Below are 21,695 nucleotides of genomic sequence, written 5' to 3'. Positions count from 1 at the left end.
AATGCCATGGTTTGCTGTCATGTATTATGTTGGAGGGTAAAGAAATATATAATTAATTGTTTTAAAAATGACATGTAAATTCTAAAAATACTTATTTCTAGGAACCAACAGAATTCTTTGTGACTGGGGGAAATGTGATATGAACATGATCTAGTTGGGATCATGACAGATAATTGCATTTAAATCTGTGAAAATAAGAAGACAATAAATTTGGGTGGTTATCATTGTCTCTTTGGAACGCTACAAGCCAACCAGACTCTGAATGTTGCACGGGAATAAATATATGGAGAGGAAGAAGTCTTGTTACACCTTCTAATCTAGAAAATGATAGAAATTTCATTTGAAACTAAAGTATCTTTGCACTTCCTTGGAGCTTTTGGATTAAAAAGCATACAAAAGAACAGCCCTTCTTTTATGAATAGATAAATACACCCAATTGAAGAACATCTGTTGAAACACGTTATAGTCAATATGTATAGTGTTGAATATGTGAGGTAAATTACACAAATAAATCCACAGCTTGGGAAGAATGTGTAGCATTTGAGATACGGGATGATAACACAAAGTCTTGCAACCTAAACGACTTCAGAAAGAAAATAGAGATGGGTTATTGGGGGAGGGGGAGTCAATGAAATTCCTTCCTTCCCTTGATACTCAACAAAGGGGAAGGGCCATCTACCCCATGAGCCCATCTCATGAGTGTCAGGAAATAACCTGGATGTTATGTGTGGAAGAAAGGTGGTGGTGGTGGGGATAATCTGCCACACCATTCAGCTTCTACTTTGTGTGCAATGAGGTGCACGTTAAACATTTAAGCCACATGCCAGTGATGGTGGAACCTCTATGGATTTTGCCCAATTTTTAAAAGTGAAAAGAGGAATAATGTCAGTATACTTCAGCCCAACTACTCTAACATTTATGTTGGAGAATCAAGCTTTTCATTTTCTAACAGCTCTGTAAAATGGTAACTAGGGAAGCTGTGTAGAATATAAGAAGTTCTAAATACAAACTGGGACATATTTGCAAACTATCTTTACAGCTAGGCAATTGTGAACATCTCTCGGGCCCTGTTTCTCCCTGTTAAACCTGAAAATGTACAGAAGACTAGCTGACTGCAGCTTTTTGGACTGCTCAACTCCTGGACTTTGTTTGATATCCTAAAAATATGAGCTGTTGCAGCATTTCTCTTATAGATCAAATCAATATATGTACAAAGCACAGTGCCATGTACTGAAAAGCTTTGGATTGATTAAGCAGAGCACATGGTGACCACTTCCTGTTTTTATTAGATCTGTGTTTCTTTTTTTTCAACACATTTGCTATGACCTTAGCATTCACACTTTTTCTATCCCTTTTCTCTCTATTATGTCATTGATCTTTGAGTAAACAATTTTCTTAGTAATATTTATAAGATCACATTGTCTTTTTATTTATTTTCCAGGATCCTTTAGAGCCAACAAAGACAGCATTTGTGGTCAGCTCACTGGTGCCAAATGGTGTAGCTGAACGTGGTGGTGAACTATTCCCTGGTGACCGTCTGGTCTTTGTAAATGACATATGTTTACACAATATGACTCTAGGGGAAGCTGTAGAAGTGTTGAAATCTGTGCCACCAGGGATTGTTAACCTTGGAATCTGCAAACCTTTGGTGGTAAGGCCTATTTGTCTTTTTTTCAGCTCAGCAATGCTAGCACTTGATTCGTTGCAAGTTTGCTGTGGATCCCATTTTTGGTTATGTAGAGATGAAAAGCAATTTCTGCCCAATGAGGAGGGACATTCCCCTTCCTCTGCTTCTGCAGGAACCAGGACCAGATTAAAGTAGTTTCATCAGTTTTAGCAATACTCTAGTCTTATGTTTTCCATGTCCTTCCCCAAAACTTTTTAAACACTTAGTTGGCACAGTTACAGCTATATTGAAATATTCTGCTTAGGCCAGTCAAAAACACAAATGGTGATTAGCTTTCAAACTTCCCTGTTCTTTACACTAGTTTCATTTGTATAGAAACTTACCAAAACAAATAAGCTAAAGCTGAAGATATAAAGTTAATGTAACATAGGGATTTAAGTATATTTTTTATCTTGCCCATATGTTTGGGTTATTGTTTCTTGCAATTCCTTTACATTATACCATATTTTCTGTGTTCTGGAATCTGTTTTTGTTGTTGTTGTTATAACGTGACTCGTATACTTCTACGTTTCTCTTCTGTTTGTTTCTAGCTCTGCCTTCCACAAGTTAGCTTCTTGTTTTCTTCATAAAGTTGTGCTTGAGTATTTTCCTGATTTATTGTTGTTTATTGCTTTTAAGGGAGAAAATAAACAACCTGAAAATGCATCTACTGTGGATACCAGTAGTATTACCAGAAATTCTTTATCTCAAGAACCAATCAATGATTTTGAGTCATCAATACTCCTTGAAGCTCCTAAGGTTTGTATTGATTTTGGGGGCATTACATTTAAAACGGTCTTGCAGAGAGATTTTTGAGGGTGTTGGGATGAGAACAGTGAAAATACCGCTTCAGTCAGTTCAAACTAAAATTTTCCCTTGTTGGTGTTAGTTGTGCCGTATATATAGGATACATGTTTCTGATGAGAAGGTATAATGTTTCAAGTTCCTTGGAAACATGCAAATGCAAGTTTTGTATGATTTCCTCATGCTCCTTTTTGGGTCATACATAGAGTTCATTTGTAGGGCTAACAGCTGCACCTCATTTTTCATTAATATAGCATCAAGAATGTGTTGTTGTATTCCCTTTGTCCATCAAGAAACACCACTAAAAAGGCCTTGGGATACATCCTGCAATAGCCAAGTGATGCACAGTTCACTAAAATCTGATTTCCAAAGTAAGGAGCCAATGACACTTCCTCCCAAGTAAACATCCATGGTTTTGTTTTGCAGCTTTCTACAAAGTCCATCTTCTGGATGTTAACCTGAGTTTACTTTTTTACATTGTCACAAGTGTTGGTCTTCCATACAAAGTAAGGTCTTATGAGGCTGTTTCATTTTTCTCATTTTGTGAGAATTGCTTAATTAAATCAATTCTTTAGCATGCATTTGTGTTGTCTGCATGAAAGAGAGAGGAGACTATCATTTGAATGGCCCACAAGGTATTAAGGACACAAAGTGGAGAAAGCAGGAGATTTTCATATTTTTTAAGAAGAAGAATTAAAAAGCTCTTCGACATTTTAAACAGGACTTCAGAGATGCATCTTTCTCTAAAGAAGAACTTGTTGATGAACCAATCCTGAATTTGGGAAGGCAGTTTCAACTTGCTCAGAATGAAATTGATACCACTAAGGAGTCATGGGAAATGCATGAAATTTTGAAACCTGCAGTGGAGCATGTGAGTGCAGAGCGGGAGATGCTAGTGGATGAAGAGTACGAGGTGGACGAGGATTACTATGGATATATGCTATTGGATACGAATGGAATTGCACCAACTGCTGAAACAGACTTTGGAACTGCAAGGCAACGGGCAGAGGAAATGGAACCAGCAAAATCAAGTTCTCTAGTGAGCTTTAGTGCTGAAAAGGTACATAACTTTATATTGAATAAAACCAAATGGTCAACTTAATTTTACTGCAGATGGGGCATCCCATTATATATGTAATTTTGTTAATTCTAGGGTGAACACCAATACTGAAATAATATGAGAACATTCAAATGGGGAAAAACTAGCATAGTGTTCAAAGCATAATTAAAGTAATAACTGACTTTAGAAAGAAGAGTCCCCTAAGTGGATATTTTCATAACCCAGAGTTATTGAATTAGGTTTAAAGTCTTGTTTCAGCCTTTTTCCAACAGTACATGGCATGTTAGTGCTGATCAGTTTTTAAATGCTGATGTTTTTTGTTTTTGTTTTTCCTTAAGACTGAAGAAAGAACTTGTACCAGTTCAACAATCCCTGGAGATTCAGTAGAGTACAGCCAGCCAAATGCCACACTGGAAGGTAAGTGAGTGAGTTGTCAGCAAAAGAAGTCCACTCTCAAATCAACTCTATTTAGTTTTTATATTTTGTTTGTTAAATAGGATGAATCAATTAACCATGGATAGTTGAAGATTTTTGTCAGCTGCCCTGAAGTAACTGTCACACTCTTCTTGTGTTTCTGCACGCTTAATTTTATCTTCTTTTCATTCTTTCTCTCACGCTTTCTTCTTCTTTGTTTTTACACCTTTCTTACCTTAAAAAAATTTATATATTTTGTTGTTATTTCCACCAGTTTAAGTAGTAAACATTTAACAACTTTGGGAGGAAATTAAATAAAATTATTCAAAAATATGTCTTCAGTTCATGATAGAAAATAACATGGTGGACAATTAGTAGGGGTTTTTTGTGTGTCAGGAGCGACTTGAAAAACTGCAAATTACTTCTGGTGTGAGAGAATTGGCTATCTGCAAGGACATTGCCCAGGGGACGCCCGGATGTTTTACCATCCTGTGGGAGGCTTCTCTAATGTCCCAACACGAGAAGCTGGAGCTGACAGATGGGAGCTCCCCCCACTTCCCAGATTCAAAAAGCCGACCTTTCAGTCAGCAGTCCTGCTGGCACAAGGGTTTAACCCATTGCACCACTGGGGCTCCAATCAGTAGGTGACTCTGTCATGTTTCAATTGGAATTGTTTAAAGAATTTGAAAAAAAAAAAGGGGAGGGAATTTGTTGGAGATATTGGTGTAATAAACAAAGAAGTGGAGTCTGGATATATGGGAATAGTGGGGACAGGCCGGGGAAACACAAGCTATAAATCACAGCCAAATAGCTTCACCAACTTCTTAACATTGAACTGGCATACACTATTTTGCTTCTTGTGCATTGAGTACTCATTTCCAAACTTTGGTAAAGCATTATATTAAAAGGACAGTTTGAGAGAGGGTGTACTTGTGTTTTACACAGGTGCATTCGAACTTGGCAATAAGCATAACCAAAATTGCCAGATACTTTCTCTCCAATAGCTTTTCAATAGCGTGATGTTGTATTGGATTTAGCTGTAGGAATAACAAATCAGAAAATAACACTTCAACAAACAGAGAGAGTTTTTATGTGTCCCAGTGTAAATATAGACATTAAACCGTGTTTTAGGGAATTCTATGTTTTACAGCAGCTTGCTGGCTAGTTGAACCGTTCAGAAAGATTAATTGATATGAATAGCTATGAATAATAGAAATCCCTCAAAATATTATAAGAAAGCCTAAGAACAAGAGAAATTTCTTCTTAAAAATGATGTTTCTGGAATAGAGAAACCACCCATAACTGGGCAATGGATAAGGTGGTGTTCTGGGACCCAGTCTTAAAAGTAACTTCCCAAGCTATAATTGACATTTTAAAATATGTCACAGAGGTATAACGGTTATGCTTTATGAGACTGTTATTTAACATGAGTCCTTTTCTCCCAACAATGTCTAAAATATGTGTTATTGCTGCTTTCCCCTTGAACTTACACTCATAAAGCTATCTGCATTCTTTGCTTGACTAGCATTTCCCCTTCCTAGACAGTTATTTACATCAAAGTCTCAGCATGATGGAACAGTAACTCATGTTTTATTATAAGGTGCCAAGATACAAAATGACCATGAAGATCTTTTATGCATTGATGATGATACTGAAAGAAATAAACTGTGGACTGAAGAGTTTGAAATCTCCCTCACTAAGGATTCTGCCTTCCTCAGCGCGGAGCCATCAAGGTAAAAGAGTGTTCAGGTTTTGTTTTTGTTTTTTAAGAAAAGGCTTTGTTCATTTTCTTCATCTGAACTGAGTTGTCAAGTTACATTCTTTTCCCCAATCATTAAGGGTGGAAAACATGATCTGTTCCCTTTCTTTTGCATCTCAATCACAAAGATAAAGTAAGATACATATAAATATTAATCATACTCATTTGTTGAGTCCTCTTACTATCAACTGCACAATTTTCATACTTCTTGATAAAGATAATCCATTTTGCTAATATCTATTGCAGATAAACACAAGTAGTAAGTAGTAGTGGAAATAGCTATTTGGATATTTCCTTGGGAATGGCATGGTTATTTGCATAGCTCTGAATTATGTTACTGTTGTGGTTATAGAAAAATGAAGAAGGAACCTAATATTTTATTAAATTGATATCTAAAAAACACCATTTCGACTTTACAAAACCAGCAACTTTCTATACTTGTAGAGATGGGTCATCTTAATTAACAGAAGCACAATATTTACAGAACATTTCTTTTAAACTGGTGTTTCAACTTCAATATATGTTTACTAAAGAGGGTTCATCTACATGTACACCAAAATCTGGGACTCATCCAAAGCGGAAATGCTCTCAATGAGCCCCACATTTTGGTGTACATGTAGATGAATGCTCTGGGCTGTTCCTGGATGCCCCAGAACTATTCAGCCACTCCAGCATGACCTGTGGCAGTGGTGCAGGTGGAGTCCAGATACTCCCATTGGGCTGAAACCTTCACTTCTTTTGTCCCTGGCTCTGCCAGCTGCCACAGCAACAAAAGTAACATAGCTTCTATCCATCCCCTTTTGCCTTTGCCCCTGAGTTCATGTGGACAACAGACTGGTTCTTTTTGGAGCTGATCTGCTGTCCACACTCACCCCAAAGTTTGAGGCTACTCTGGAGCATTCCCCAACTTTATATAATGTAAGGCCAAACTGGACATCCGACATCCGCGTTCAATGCAGGGTTTTGGATCAGTGTAGATAAGTGTAGATAAGTCTTGAAAAATACACAAATTTGATGTCTATAGTCTACATTGCATTAGACAGCTAGACATTTTATAGCTTGTATTGGCAGCTGAAATGTATTTCTATTTTGTTTAGTGAATTGCCTGAGAGAGAAGAAGGAGAAGGAGAAGAAACACCAGTTTTCAGCCACTGGGGAACTCCTCAAACGTAAGTTGATAAATCTTTCAATATTCTCCTGCTTTCAAATGATTTGAGGCCCTTGAGCAAGAAATATTTATGGTACATGCCTGTCTTGCTTTTCATCTTTTGCTGAAGGCTGTTTGCTCTGCCATTTATTTTATACCATTCTAGAATAGATTTTGCTATATACTGCCAATACAATTAATGCTTAGCAGATGTCCTGCTGAAAAAGCCTATATCAGTTCTGTTGCTCTTTTGTATGTGCCAGTTATTCACTGCATTGAAGCTATTCAATTAAATGATCTTGATTCACCTACACATTCCTCAGCTTGTATAGTATGTTACTAGCATCTCTCACAAGTAGGACAATGTCTTAAACTTTATTTCAGAGTGTATTTGTGTATAGATATGTAAGTCGCTAGGTAGGTAGATCTTTAAAACGTATATATGGTAGAAATGTAGTGAGCAGGGACACAACTTATTGTAGATACCCCCAAAGCAAATATTCCATGGCAAATCTGAGTTTCTTTCTGTGTAATGAGTGCAAAGGCCTAATATCAATGGCTGGTAGCAATCGTTTTCTAAAAGAAATCTAGGTCCAGAAATATTTAAATCAAATTAAATATGTTCATTTACTAACTGGAAGAAAGAAGAGACACATAATTATTCATGTAGTGATATGTAATTTTTTTATTCTGTACACTAAATATGCACAATTTAATAATTATTGCTCTATTAATTTTAATACAGATACTAATTCATAACCAAAGTAATAAACATTTGGAAAGAAAAAAAGAAAATAACAAAACAAGAATATATATATGCATATATCACACACACACATGCACATGCACAGTCGCACACACACGTATACACACACATGCATACAGGCAGTCCCCAAGTTATGAACAAGATAGGTTCTGTAGATTTGTTCTTAAGTTGCATTTGTTTGTACGTTGGAACAGGTAGATTTCTTAAGTGTAACTCCAGTCAAAATATATATTCTTTATATTTTGAAAGCATAGGGAAGGGTTAACACGCCTGTGGTGTTTGGTTTTTTGCCTGTCTCCCTGTTCAGAAGATTTCACCCCACTTTCTGTCCCTGTGATAATTAGCTTTTTAAAAAAATGGTTTTTATTTACAAAAAAGATTAGTGATGAAGCTTCTGTGGAGACACCTTTTTCCCAAGATAACTTTTTCAGAAGTGAATTTTTCTCCAGAAGGGCAAATTTCTCTTCCCCATTCTTAACTGTGAGTTGTTTGTAAGTTTGTCATTTGGGGAGTGCCTGTATATGATTAAAACTAAATTAAATTTAAACTATAACACTACACTATGATCAAAAAATCAAAATAACTCTGACCCACAATCTAAACTGAAATGAAAAATACAAATGTCAATACATTATTCTATCATTAAGATCCAGCTAAATTAAATTTACTAGAATTACTAGTGTCCATAATCACAGATTTGTATAATGGTAAATTTCTTATTTCTCAAAAAGTCCATAAGCAGCTTTTTTATTTAAAAAATAAACTACTTTATCCTTTAAGATCCAAATTAGTTTTGTAATCTGGACAAATGCATCAAGCTGAATAATTCTTCTGCTGCAAGTGTTTTAGTCTGTTTCTAAATTTGAGTAAACAATATTCTCTTAACTTGTTATCACATATGGAAAAAGGAATCCACATTTGTAATTTAATCATTTATGTATAATACCTGTCAAAAACATTTGTGGTGACATTGAAAAATCTACCTTTAATTTTTTAAATCTTGTAAACATTTCAATCTTAGCTCAATAGATTCTGCCTTCTTTCACGTCCATCACATATGAAAAAAGATCTTTCAATTTCCAGACAATCCCAAATATTGATAGAAGGATTCGTAGACATTTCTGACATCTGATTAGGAGTTAGATACTGTCTGTACATGCTTTTTTAAAAATTACTACACAAAGTAAATTCTGTATCTATAGTTCACCATTTCCCCATACATGCATTTGAACACCCAAATGCCTTTCGGTCATAGGAGGGGATTAATAAGGTGCCATATCCAACCTAGAAGGTCATGTCCTAAATTTTCAGATTTGAGGTGATTACCTATCTGGGAAACTTGCTGAAAAAGAAATGTGCAGGAAAAGTGCAATACTGTAGACTTGAGGTTCCTACACATATGTACCTCTACCTAGGACTCATTTTTTTAGCCCATATTAGAAATTTAGATGGATTAAACATATTAGAAACCTGCTGAGATGGAGGTAATAATTGGTACATGGTTATGAATAGATACTAACTCAGTGAAGAGGAATAGGAAAATCATAGTTGGCACTGTGGTGCTCTATATGTGAAGTAGGATGCTAACCTTATATATATGTTTGTATATGTATGTGTATGCTGTATGTTTTAAAATCTAAGAGGAAAGAGATTGACCTCTTGGTCTGATCCATCTTATATATTTCTTATGGTAAAATGTGTCAATATCTAACCATTGCCTCTAGGTAAATTCATTTGTCATTTTCATCTAGGCTGTTTGCATACATAGAATTGATGGTATTTGTAGACCTTTAATGGATTCTAATGGAAACATTAGATATGTGACTGTTTTGTTTTCCATAAGAAGTATAGATTTTCTTTGTGTCATCTTGACTAGACTGCAACATATAAATTGCTTCTCGTTTTAAAAAGGTTTATGCTATATCAGAAAAAGAGTGTTACATTTTGAATATTATCAGGACCACAGAATTAAAGGCACACTTGCCATTTTTGAAATATTGTGATTCTCTCTGCAGTGTTGAAATTTTCCGAGACCCCCATGAGTCTCTTGGTATCAGTATTGTAGGTGGCCACACAGTTATAAAGCGCTTAAAGAATGGTGAAGAGCTTAAGGGCATCTTTATCAAACAAGTCTTGGAAGACAGCCCAGCAGGAAGAACAAAAGCATTGAAAACTGGAGATAAAATACTTGAGGTAAGTACCTGTAATTTTAAATAGAATATATCTTTCTTAAACTAAATGAATGTAGCATCGTATTTTGAAATGGAACCAGTTGACTTTAACTCACATTCAGATGACTTTAGTCCTCAAGTGTCAGATTTCAATTGCAAAAACTGCATAAAATTAAAGTACAAGGTAGGCTGTGGTTTTGCAAACCTGTGTCCCAAATTATAGCTGTTGGCCACATAATGATTGCCTCCCCACATACACACACACACAAACTGTACAAAATTGTCCCAACCAACCTATTGGCTGTACTTAGCACAGCAGGCTAAACCGCTATGCTGCAGAAAAATCTTGCCAGCAGGTCAGCAGTTTGAACCCGAGTCTTTGTGAGCACCCACCATTAGTCCCAGCTCACCTGCCCACCTAGCAGAAAAGCGAGTAGATAAAATAGGTTCCGCTTTTAGCAAGTAGGTAATAAAGGCACCCTTAAGGACATTGGTCAGAAGAAAGCTCCTCGGCATGGAAGATGGAGTGACATGTAGTACTGAATGCTTCGAGTGAGTTAAGCAAATGAACAAATTGTTATCAAACCCAATGCAACAGCTACGATATATTTAATATTATTTTTGAGAGACAAACAAATTTGGTTTCACAGATCATGTTATGCTCATGCTGGTAAAGACCCATGTTTTAAAGACACATGGTGTATATATTTCATAGATAAAACTCTCAGAGTTTTTTTAAGGTAGGTTTTTTTCAAGTGCTGAATTCTACAGGTTGAGAGCTTCTGCAAAAATCTCATACTGTGAGAAGAATAGAAAATCTAAATGGGTTCATTGCTTTGCAGGTGTCTGGTGTAGACCTACAAAATGCTACTCATGAAGAAGCTGTAGAAGCTATCAAAAATGCAGACAATCCCATTGTTTTTGTTGTTCAGAGTCTGTCTACTTTTCCAAGGGTGAGTCACCTTTTATTTTTAATTCCCTAATCCAGCTACTAATATAGCATGCTGTTTCTTTGAGAATTTAAAGGGATTTAAAAGAAAAGCAATTTGTCTCCTGAAGGTATTGCTTGCTAATGAAAAAGAAAGCTACATGATGTATTTCACTTAATTGGTTCACATCTCATCTTGACTTAGAACCATAGGGTTCAAGACAGCAAATGACATTCAAGACAAGTTCAAGAACGACAACATCAGAATTAAAATTAATTCAGGCCTGTTACCTTCTGACAGCTAAGAACAATAGGCCTAAATTTGGGAAGGTCTTGAGGGCATGGTCTTGTGGACTTCATTTCCCATCAGATTTAGCCATTATGACTGGTGAGCAGGGACTAAAGAAATACAGTCATCCTTAGACTTGTGCATGAATTCAGAGTGGTCAGTTCCCTACATCCATTCTGGCTTGTTTGGCTTGACCAAATGGCAGTAATGGCAAGGGCCCAGCCATCACATTTTTCCCATCCATAAGGGGACCACTTGGCAGCCAATCTCGGATCCTCCTCCCCTATTCGGCATCGCTGTTGCATTCAGGCTTCAGTGTAATTTTTGGCTTGTCGTCTCTCTTTTTGATTTTCCTTTATTTTATTGATTCTTTTTATTTAGTGGCACTGATTGAGAGTTGGGAACGTGCGGGACGGGTGGGTGGGGTGTGCACATGTTTGGGGACTTAGAGAGTCACCCCTTTAACTTCTTTTTCTCCTCCCCTCCTTCAGAAAATACTTCTAAATTATAATAATAATTATTATTAATAATAGTAATCCCAGCAAACAAAAAGAAAAGCCTCATTCTCTGAAAACTACTACCACCTAGTTATCTCTCCTCTAGAGTAGAAAGTAAAACAGCTTTAACAGCATTAAACCTGAAGTAGAAAGGCATGGGGGGGGGGGGGGAGGCACCACTCCAGGCAGGGCCTGCAATGCAAATCAAGAGGAAATAGAGGGCTTTTAAAAGGAAGCCCAGGGTAGGATAGCTCCAGGTCATCGCTCTTTCTTCCATGGGAAATGGGAAACCTCTTTAAAATGCCTTGGAAAGCTGCATGATGGAAGTGATTGCACGTGCCTGCAGCTGTTGCACTTCAGCAGGAGTTCACCTTGCTCACAGGACTTACCAAGAAACCAAATGTGGTAATAAACAGTTTATTGATAAAACACACATAAAAAGGGTCAAAGGCACCTTAAACAAATAGAAGGGTGAAATCCAAGAGTGAATAAGAAGCAAGCCCCGAAGGCAATAAATAAATCCAGAAAACAATGGTTAAAACATGAACATTAATCCAGGAAACAACGGACATGACCATGAATCCAAAGGTAAATCTATAAAACAAGGAGCAAAACTTGACCAGGAATCTTGGGTCTTGATCGAAGGCATGAACCAGGGATGAGACAGGAGTTCCTTACTCCAATAGTGACATTGCTTGATCTAAAGTCCTCACAGCTCACTCCATAATTTAAGGACTGTAAAACATGAACACATTCCTTTGACTCACCAGCTTTACTACACTTGAATCTCTGCCCCCGCAGAAGCAGCCTGGTATCTCTGTCTAAGCCAGCTTCTTCTTCGGATAAGCTAATGATATCCTCCCATTCTTCCAAAAGAGTTTCACCCTCACACTCTGTCTCAACAGCAGTATCTTGCTCCAAAACCCCCTCCGTTCCCTCAGCTGGAGAACCATCTTGCTCTAAAGGTCCTGAACCCCCAAACCCCGCATCTTCATCTGGTTGAACCACAACAGCAGTGCCTGTCTCCTGTAGAGCAGAAATAGCTTTAACGAAGCATTAAACCCAGCTCTCCTCTGTAGACCAAAGGGAAAGGATCACAGAAAGAGTGGTATCTTAACACTGATGCTTTTAAATCCAGGTCTTAATAGAGGATATAAGAACAAACAATGCAATTGCCTAAAATGACAGGAAGGGGAGCCTGGGGAGCCCACCCATTGCCATAAATGGGCAGATCTAGCTGTATTTTCTGGCTGTGGTACAAAAAAGGGCTATCTGGTTACCCACCTGTTCTTGGGAAGCATGCAAAAACGGCCAGCAGAAACTGATCAGGGTTCAGCCAAAATGTACAAGCCTAGTTCCATGTTTGCATTTTGATTTTTTCAGATTTGATTATTCACAGGTTTGATTAAAAAGGTTCACTCTGGGAATCTAAGTCTCCAATGTGACTCTGTGGTCAATTTCCTCCATTCATGCTGGAGGACCTAGAGATTTCTAGAGATAACACCACTATAGGAATCTCAAGGTGATCCAGTGGAATTCTATAAGTTTATAGTGGAAGTTGACCAGATAGTCATGCCTGAAGACTTAGAAATTACTAGGCTTTCCAGCATGACTTTTAAAATTTGGGTTAAAAAAAATAGCATTATTTTAAATCTTGATTTTTTTACTTTCACAGAGGCCCTGTGCCCCTATCCCCAGCAAACATAGAGGTCTAAATGTTGCAGAGCTTTAGGGCAGTCAATAGAAGTATCTGTCTATGTTCTTGATATAGAGATTTGTCAGATTGCCATGTAACCATCCCATTCAATATAATATTAGGCTGTGTTTGGGGTGTCAACAGACTGAAAGGAGCACCACAATTCTCAGAAGTATCAAAATGTTTGAACATTAAGAGAGAGGAACCCCAGATATTTCTATGTTCATTCAATAACAATGGAATGTTGATTTATAGAGAAATTCAGTAATGGAACAGAGATTTTTATTGTTCTGTTTGAGATCTTACTTGTACATAAAGGGTTTTTTTTTTTGTTAGGTATAGCATAAAAATACATTTCTTTGTATTCCACAGATGGTTTGTATAGGAAATCCTAAGAAAAGTAAGGATGACAAGGAACAAGACCCAGCAGGAGAAGCTACACAGGTATAAATGTAATCACCTGACTTCCAAAATCACATTTAATTATCTATTTATAACATTTGTCATTTCAAAATACAAGAAATCCCTTTAAAAGAAAGAACAAAAATAATATCTGCTGGGTTTTTTTTGTAGGTTTTCTAGCATTTTATAAGTCAAATAAAAACTATATCATAGAATCAGGGCTGGCCCTAGGTAATTTTCAAGTGTAAGCACACAGTATTTTGGCATCCCCCCCCCCCTCCAAACCAATCACTGAAAAATAAAAGGTAGAGATTCCACCTAAGGAATATGCTGCTGCCTTGGAAGGGCGCCTCTAGAGCAGGTCTGGGCCAACTTAAGACCTCCAGCAGCCTTGACAGATGGCCATCCAGCTTCTGTTTATAAGCTTCCAAGGAAGGAGCTTCCTTATATTAATATATATGCCCTTTTGTATGTGTGTGTATACACACACACATATCTACATACGTAATATGTGTACTACAGTAGACTCTCAGTTAACTGGCATCCATGGAAACGGTTAAATGCTGGATGACTGTGCTTTCTAAGGGCTTGAGAGCAACAATTAAAAATAGACCTTATTCTATATCATACCATAAACTCTGTATTGACTTGATATTAATATTGAAATACAGTAATTAAAAGCAAATAAAGACAAATTTAACTTAATGCAACACATTATGTAATGTAACTTTTAATGGAATGTTTTAGTTTTTTATAAAAACTGATTTTACTGCATTCTAAAAATTGATTTAATTTTAATTTTTCATTAAAGTTGTATTTTTGTTGGGGGGTATTTTTGTCAGTTGCTTTGAGAGCTCTAGTTGCCTGAGTTTGGTGGACTGAGAGTCTACTGTGTAGACACAGACACAATATAATGCATAAAGGTATAGGTTTCCCCTTGACATTAAGTCTAGTCGTCTCTGATTCTGGGGGGTGGTGCTCATCTCCATTTCTAAGCTCAAGAGCCGGGGTTGTCCGTAGACACCTCCATGTTCATGTAGCTGCATGGAGCGCCATTACCTTCCTGCCAGAGCGGTACCTATTGATCTACTCACATTTGCATGTTTTCGAACTGCTAGGTTGACAGAAGCTGGGACCAACAGCGGGAGCTCATGCCTCTCCCTGGATTCGAACTTGTTACCTTTCGGTTAATGAGATTAGCAGCTCAGCAGTTAATCCACTGCGCCACATATTATAATGCACTAATAATATTTATTATTAGTGTGTATAATACATATACAAACTAATATACTAGGAATTTACATACCCATACCATGTATTATATATAACACATATGACCTTGAAGGTGTCTACAGACAACGCCGGCTCTTCGGCTTAGAAATTGAGATGAGCACCAACCCCCAGAGTTGGACATGACTGGATTTAATGTCAGTGGAAAACCTTTACCTTTATCTTACCATGTGTATAACATTAAAAAGAAACACTCCTTTCGCCACAGAAAACCCTGGCTTCCATATACACCAGGCATGGGCAAACTTGGGCCCTCCCTCCATGGGTTTTGGACTCCAACTCCCACCATTCCTAACAGCCTCAGGCCCCCTTTCCCCCTCAGTCGCTTATATGTTTTTTTAAAGGTCTAATGTATTCATTTTATAATTCTATTTTAAATGTTATTTTTAGTTGCATATTGTGGAGCCATTGAATGACTGTCTGGCTATAAAACCACCTTGAGCCGCCTCCGGGTTGGAGAAAGACGGACTAGAAATGTCGTAAATAAATAAATAAATAATCCTACCACTTGAATTTTTTTATTAAATAAAAAGATTTAATATCTACGGTAAAGTAAGATAGTGGGTAGAAGTTGCCTTCTCACAACCTGAATTTTAAGTCTAGTGCTTTAGAGAAATAATGTTTCTGTTGGAAATAATAACCAGGTAAATACTTTTAATTATATTTCCCCTTACCTCTTGTTCTAGAATTTTGCAGGAACAGAGATGGCTCCTGGAAATTGGTAAATTAGATATGCTGAAGGAGCCAGTCTCAGTTGATTAATTAGCTTACCTAATTTACATAATATAAGGATTATGCCTCAGATTTATACTGTGAATATAATAACTCCAGTAATAAGGTGGTAATCTTATTTTCGGTCTCTGTATTTCATAATTTGTTTTTTTTAATGCACTCACATAGATTCTAGGCCTTTAGATTTTTTTAGTTCAAGAACTTAGCACCTAATCCATATGTCAGATAGGAAAGATATCTCTTTCATGCTGCTATAACACCAAAAATAGCTGGCTCGGCTCAGCTTGTGCGTCTTTTCATGTCAAAGTATAAAAGAAAACATAACATTTTAAGACAAACCATGCATATACACCAGCGATGGACTTTTCACCTGAGAGTCAGAGGTGTATTAAAGAGCCAGAAGAACTCAGTGCCTAGAGGGTGCATTTCAATCTGGGTGATTACCATTGCTAATTACTCAGTCACTAGCGATTTCTTCCTTTCTCCTTTCCTCTCCTCTCCACTTCTCTCTCTTTTTCTCTATCCCTATATTCATCTCTCTTTCGGGGGGGTTAAACTCTTTTGCGAGCTGAACTGGTGACCTGAAGTTCAGCAGTTTGAATCCATGAGATGGGGTGAGCTCCTGTCTGTCAGCTCCAGCTTCCCTTGTGGGGACATGAGAGGGGGCTAACACATCCGGGCGTCCCCTGGGCAACAGATAGCCAATTCTCTCACACCAGAAGCGACTTGCAGTTTCTCAAATTGTTCTGACATGATAAAAAATATCTCTCTCTTTCTATTTTCTGTGTGATGTACTTGAATCATAAAGGTTAGGATGGTTGCTCCCAGGCTGTGGAGTTCCTTTCCAAGGTTGCTTAGGGCAGATGTTTTATTCAGCCAGTCTATGAGCAACCACCTCACTAAATGCTAAGGAAAGGACTTTTATGCATTTTAATTCATATATTTTTGAAATGGCTTCCATTTCAGTTATGTTTTAATGCTAGAATGTTTTAAAAATATTGCAACTTATCTTGGTATGTTGTGCACTTGTAAACTAGCATGTTGTCTTGAGATCCCACTATGGCAGAAATAAATAAGGAAATAAATAGGGCATATTGTAATTAAATATTTACTGAATCAGAGACTGATTTATTTGTTAGCCTTAATGTAATCCATTGAATAAATGGAATTTACATATATGTTAGCTTGCCCAATTTTAATTTATGTGTCTACTTTCATTGGGACTAATACAATATTTACTCAAATCTAATGCTCAGCTTTTTTGGGTAAACTACCTCACCAAAATTAGGGTGTGCATTAGATTCATGTAATGCAGTAATCTTAGTGCTGAGTACATCAAGGAAGGATATGAGAAAGGGTGCATTACTGGAACAGTTTTGGTCAACCTTACAGCAGCCTATGACACGGTGCAACATAGGAAAATACTACAGAAAGTCTACCATATTACCTGAGACTATGATTTTACAAAAACTATCCAGACTCTCTTAGAAAACCGTAGCTTCTATGTGGAGTTTCAAGGCAGGAAAAGTAGATGGAGGAGGCAAAAGAATGTTTTATCCCAAGGCAGCGTTCTTGCACCGACCTTGTTTAATATCTTTACTAACGATCAGCCACAATCACCACTCACAAAGAGCTTTATATATGCTGATGACCTTGGCCTAACAACACAAGCAAAAGACTTTGAAACAGTTAAAATCCAACTTACTAATGCCTTGAAAGATCTCTCCAGCTATTACAAAGATAACCACCTGATTCCTAACCCTGCCAAGACACAAGTGTGTACTTTCTACCTATGCAACCATGAAGCCAACAGGAAATTGAGTCACCTGGGAAGGTCAAGAGCTTGAACATTGTTTCCATCCTAAATATCTCGGTGTCACCTTAGATTGAACACTAGCATATAGAAAACACTTCTTGAACACCAAGCACAGAGTATCTGCACGCTATAACATCCTGCAGAAACTTACTGGCAGCACATGGGCTGCAGACCCAAAATTAATAAGAACATCAGCCCTAGCCTTGTCTTACTCTACTGTCGAGTATGCCTGCCCTGTTTGACATAAGTCTGCCCATGCAAAGCAGGTGAACATAGCATTGAATGAAAATGCAGAATAATCACAGGATGCCTTAAACTGACACCTGTTGATAAACTCTACAAGCTAGCTGGCATTGCCCCCCCCCCCCCAATGTGCTGCTAAATGTGAGAGAAATAAGGTTGAACACTGCGAAAGCCATCCACTACATGACTACTAGCCTCCTCCCAGAAGACTCAAATCAAGGAAAAGCTTCATGAGAACTATCACTCCTCTTGGTGCTCCCGCCCCAGCAACAGCAAGGGTATCACTCTGGGCAGGAAATCAGGAAATCCCAACTGGATGGCCCCCCATGAGGGTTTTCCTCCAGGGGCAAACCAAGAATGGGCAACTTGGAAGTCCCTGAACAGACTCAGAAGTGAAATGGGCAGATCAAAAGACAACCTGGCAAAATGGCACTACCTAAAAGAATCCCACACATTATGTGACACTGGAGCAGAACAGACAACTCTGCATCTGTATGCTTGTCCACTATGCCCTCATGTACAGAGGAAGAATTATTGAAGGCTACAGACAATGCCATTGCTATTGCCCATTTTTGGTCAAAAGATATTTAGCCGCCTGCGCTCCTTCTATTTTTATCAGTTTTATACTAATTTCTGCAATTATACAAAATAAAAAATAAGTGCTGAGCCAAAGCAAAAGGGAAAGTTTCTACAGGAGTGCCTGGAGCTCTTATTTGGGGGACGTCACCTCAAATTTAATTGCCATGGCTCAATGCTATACAATCATAGGATTTGTAGTTTGGGAGCCACCAGAATTCTTTGGCAGAAAAAGTTTAAGACCTTCTCAAACCACATGATTTCATAACATTGAGCCAGGGCAGTTGAAGTGTATTCATTGAACAGCATGGATGCACCCCAAGGTTTTCTTTTCCATTGGTGGAAGCTTTGGTATTCTAATACTTTTGTTTTTAAAGAAGGAATTCTAAGCAGGCAGCAACTGTAATATACACCTTTTGAGGCCAAATTACAAAGAGTGCACTTTTTGCCGCTGCACATTAAGTTTGGCGATGACTTCTGGTGTGCTGGAAGAGGTAACCACACTGGATGGGAGGCATCCTCCCATCCATAGACAGATAAGATAAGACTCTTTAATAGACATGAATGTCTTCCCTCTCTTGTTCAAAGTATTCTCTGCCATTGATTTTAGAGTGCAGGAGGCTTCAGAATCACTGATAAGAATCCCTTTTGGTAGTTGATCATGGGGCAAAAGATGCGCCAAAAAGAAGTAGTGGGTAGCACTCCCCCAATAACTCCAATACAAAAACAAAAGAAAATTGCTGACTTATATGCAAACTGCTTCTCAGCTCTTGCCAAAAGTGATATTGTGGAAGGTGAGTTAGACAAATTAACTACACCACTGGGGATTGTTGTGAATAACTTTGACCTTCTGAACAACTTTAGCAGCAACAGAGAAACTGGTGTGCAAGCTACCGAGCTGGCGGATGTACTGAGCTACTCCCACACACTTCAACTTATTGTTGCCACAGTTGAACATTTCTACAAATAACTTAGGGATCTCGATCATAAAGTGGACTCTATCATCACAGCACAGGAGGAAGTCAGGCAATTGAAGAGAACCACCAGTGAACTAGCCTTGGGTAAAATCAATTGCAAGGATTCTACTCTGCTACTGCACAAGATTGCAAAGTCCTCAAACCTGGTGGTTTCCTCAAAGAAAGTTTGCTTGTCAGTTTGCTACTACAGAGGAATACTCCCACCCTGGAATACCACCCATTTTTCCAGAAGGCACCTGCAAGTCCTGCTCAAGAGAGAAGCAAAACAGATTGATCTCCACCCAGTAGAAATGCTGACATTACATTTGGCAGCAAATCCTTTTTTTTTCTTTTTTTTCTTTTTTTGTTTCAGGGTTTTGAAAATTGAGGTGCACATTAGATTCAATGACGCATCAGACTTGAATAAATACGGTTCATTAGATTTAGGCTAAAACTTCCTTGTCATAATTTCTGACTCTGTATCCATCTCTTCTTCCTTTCATTTCTATGGGGAAGGGAGCACACAAGCAGTCCAATGCACCTACTATAGTGGCTGTATAGTATCTGATATTAACAGTTGTGATAGGAATTGTATTGTCAAAGGCTTTCATGGCCGGAATCACTGGGTTGTTGTAGGTTTTTCGGGTTGTATGGCCATGCTCTAGAAGCATTCTCTCCTGACATTTCACCTGCATCTATGGCAAGCATCCTCAGAGGTTGTGAGGTATATGTGATAGGAATTCTAACAGTGGCGATGAGCATGCTTCTTAGGGTTTCAATCAAAATCCTTATATTAATGGCTTAAACATATTTGGTTTGTTCATTCACTTCTAGTTTATCAAGTTGAAAACTGGCCTAAAGTAGGTAGATAAGTAATTCTTATGCTCATAATGGTTGGACAAGCATGAAACAAGAGCAAAGCTTAAATCTGAGATTGCTGTCTTATGCAGTGGATGGACCTGATTTTAAATCAGTGTGCCTAAATGGGTGAGGATAAATAAAACATTTAAAATCACTAGAAGTTGACATCCCTTTCAAGGGAGCAGATCTTCAACAGAGTGGGAAACTATTTCACATTCGCTGGCACAAGCTGCAGTATTTCTTCCAGCCTAAGTTTCAGTGAACTCAACCATGAATGTTAATGATTTCTCCCTTTGCCTCCGGCTTCTGGATCATTGTGAACAGAGTGGGTGATGCTAGGCATGTTATTGCAGGCTATTAACAAAGACCAGCACCGTTTCATGATGCATGTTCTTCTACTGGAAGAGGAACACATTCTGCTTGGTTTTAATAGTGCAGCCAGACCATTGTTCTAAGCAGTTCAGGATTTTCTACTCTATAGGAGATTTTCTTAGCCTTGTCTGCAAAGTCCAGAGATTGAACCTGTTTGAGGGCTAATAGGCCATACTCCCCCACTCCCAATTTAGCAGGGACATCCCAATCAATCCACTATCATTTTCCTTTTTGAACTCCTTTTAAAGTGTCCTAGTTGCTCTCTCTCCTCCTGTCTCAGAGACCAAATGTAAAGATTCTTTTCTTTCCTGACCACTAAAGAAATTCTATTTATCATTGATCAGTTCCTGTCAATATTATAGAAGCATCAACTCCATATCTGAAAAGTAAGTTCCTTGCAGCACTGAGGTATTCCCCAACTTCCCATTTAAAAGGCAGTTTTATTGTAAAGATACCACTGAAACAGGTTTCCTTTTCTAGAAATAAAATTTAAAGTTACACTACACAAGCCTCCGGGTAGATGTTGTACTGTTGAATTATGCAGTATTCCTTGCTGTTCATAACATGAGCAAAATGTGATTGTTCTGCTAATGGTTTCTTTTTTATTAGCAATAAGCATTTCTATTCATCATGCAGAGGACTATTAATGTAGATGTGTACGCAAGAATGTGATCAAAGGCTAATGGAATACATGAGTTCAGAAGCTGGTATACAATTAGAGATCTCCCTTACAAAATCTCAGTATTCCAAATACTACACTATAAAACAAAAATCAAGAACGTATAATAAATTTTCCAATAGTTTTACATGCAGTGCTGAGATATATTTAGGTTTTGCAAATGCAGCAGATCCCATTTATTTTTAATTCTGGCATTCCATTGGTATGCTCAAGGCAACTCATAAATTGTCATTGCACAGTGGCATGTTCGAAGAGAAGCTTATTTCAGCATTGAATAGGAAGCTTTTGTTTTCTTCTTTTGATTTGCACACTTTTAAAATGGTTGTCGTCATGTGAGTCCTGTGTGGAATTTCTTCTGAAGGAAGAAAAACTTCAAAAAGATACCAGCAACAGAGCAGTAGAAACAAAAGATATTGCCTTGTTGTGTTCATGAATAAAAAATATAGCTAGAAAGTAGTGTGGAGATGCTCATTGGAATCTGTAGAGATCTTGCCGGAAGAGGGGTAGCCTTTATTTCTTATTTATTGGAGTATGTACTGATCCAGTGAAGAAACATGCAGCTATTTATTTA

The 21,695-nt window shown here is 37.8% G+C and overlaps 1 protein-coding gene across 1 annotated transcript in view; it reads left to right on the top strand.

Annotated features, from left to right (window-relative positions):
* PATJ (PATJ crumbs cell polarity complex component) overlaps positions 1-21,695 on the top strand; it is a 196,727-nt gene that overhangs the window by 77,671 nt on the left and 97,361 nt on the right. Inside the window, exons 18-26 of the mRNA XM_060773627.2 lie at positions 1,442-1,651; positions 2,306-2,425; positions 3,192-3,530; positions 3,869-3,947; positions 5,545-5,677; positions 6,801-6,872; positions 9,632-9,809; positions 10,630-10,740; positions 13,570-13,641. Coding sequence (XP_060629610.2) covers positions 1,442-1,651; positions 2,306-2,425; positions 3,192-3,530; positions 3,869-3,947; positions 5,545-5,677; positions 6,801-6,872; positions 9,632-9,809; positions 10,630-10,740; positions 13,570-13,641 — 1,314 coding nt within the window. The remainder of the gene's footprint in view (positions 1-1,441; positions 1,652-2,305; positions 2,426-3,191; positions 3,531-3,868; positions 3,948-5,544; positions 5,678-6,800; positions 6,873-9,631; positions 9,810-10,629; positions 10,741-13,569; positions 13,642-21,695) is intronic.

Source organism: Anolis sagrei, chromosome 4 (assembly GCF_037176765.1).
Source record: "Anolis sagrei isolate rAnoSag1 chromosome 4, rAnoSag1.mat, whole genome shotgun sequence".
Lineage (NCBI taxonomy): Eukaryota > Metazoa > Chordata > Lepidosauria > Squamata > Dactyloidae > Anolis > Anolis sagrei.
The sequence above is the reverse complement of the archived record's forward strand: the minus strand, read 5'-3'. Positions and strand labels throughout refer to the sequence as shown.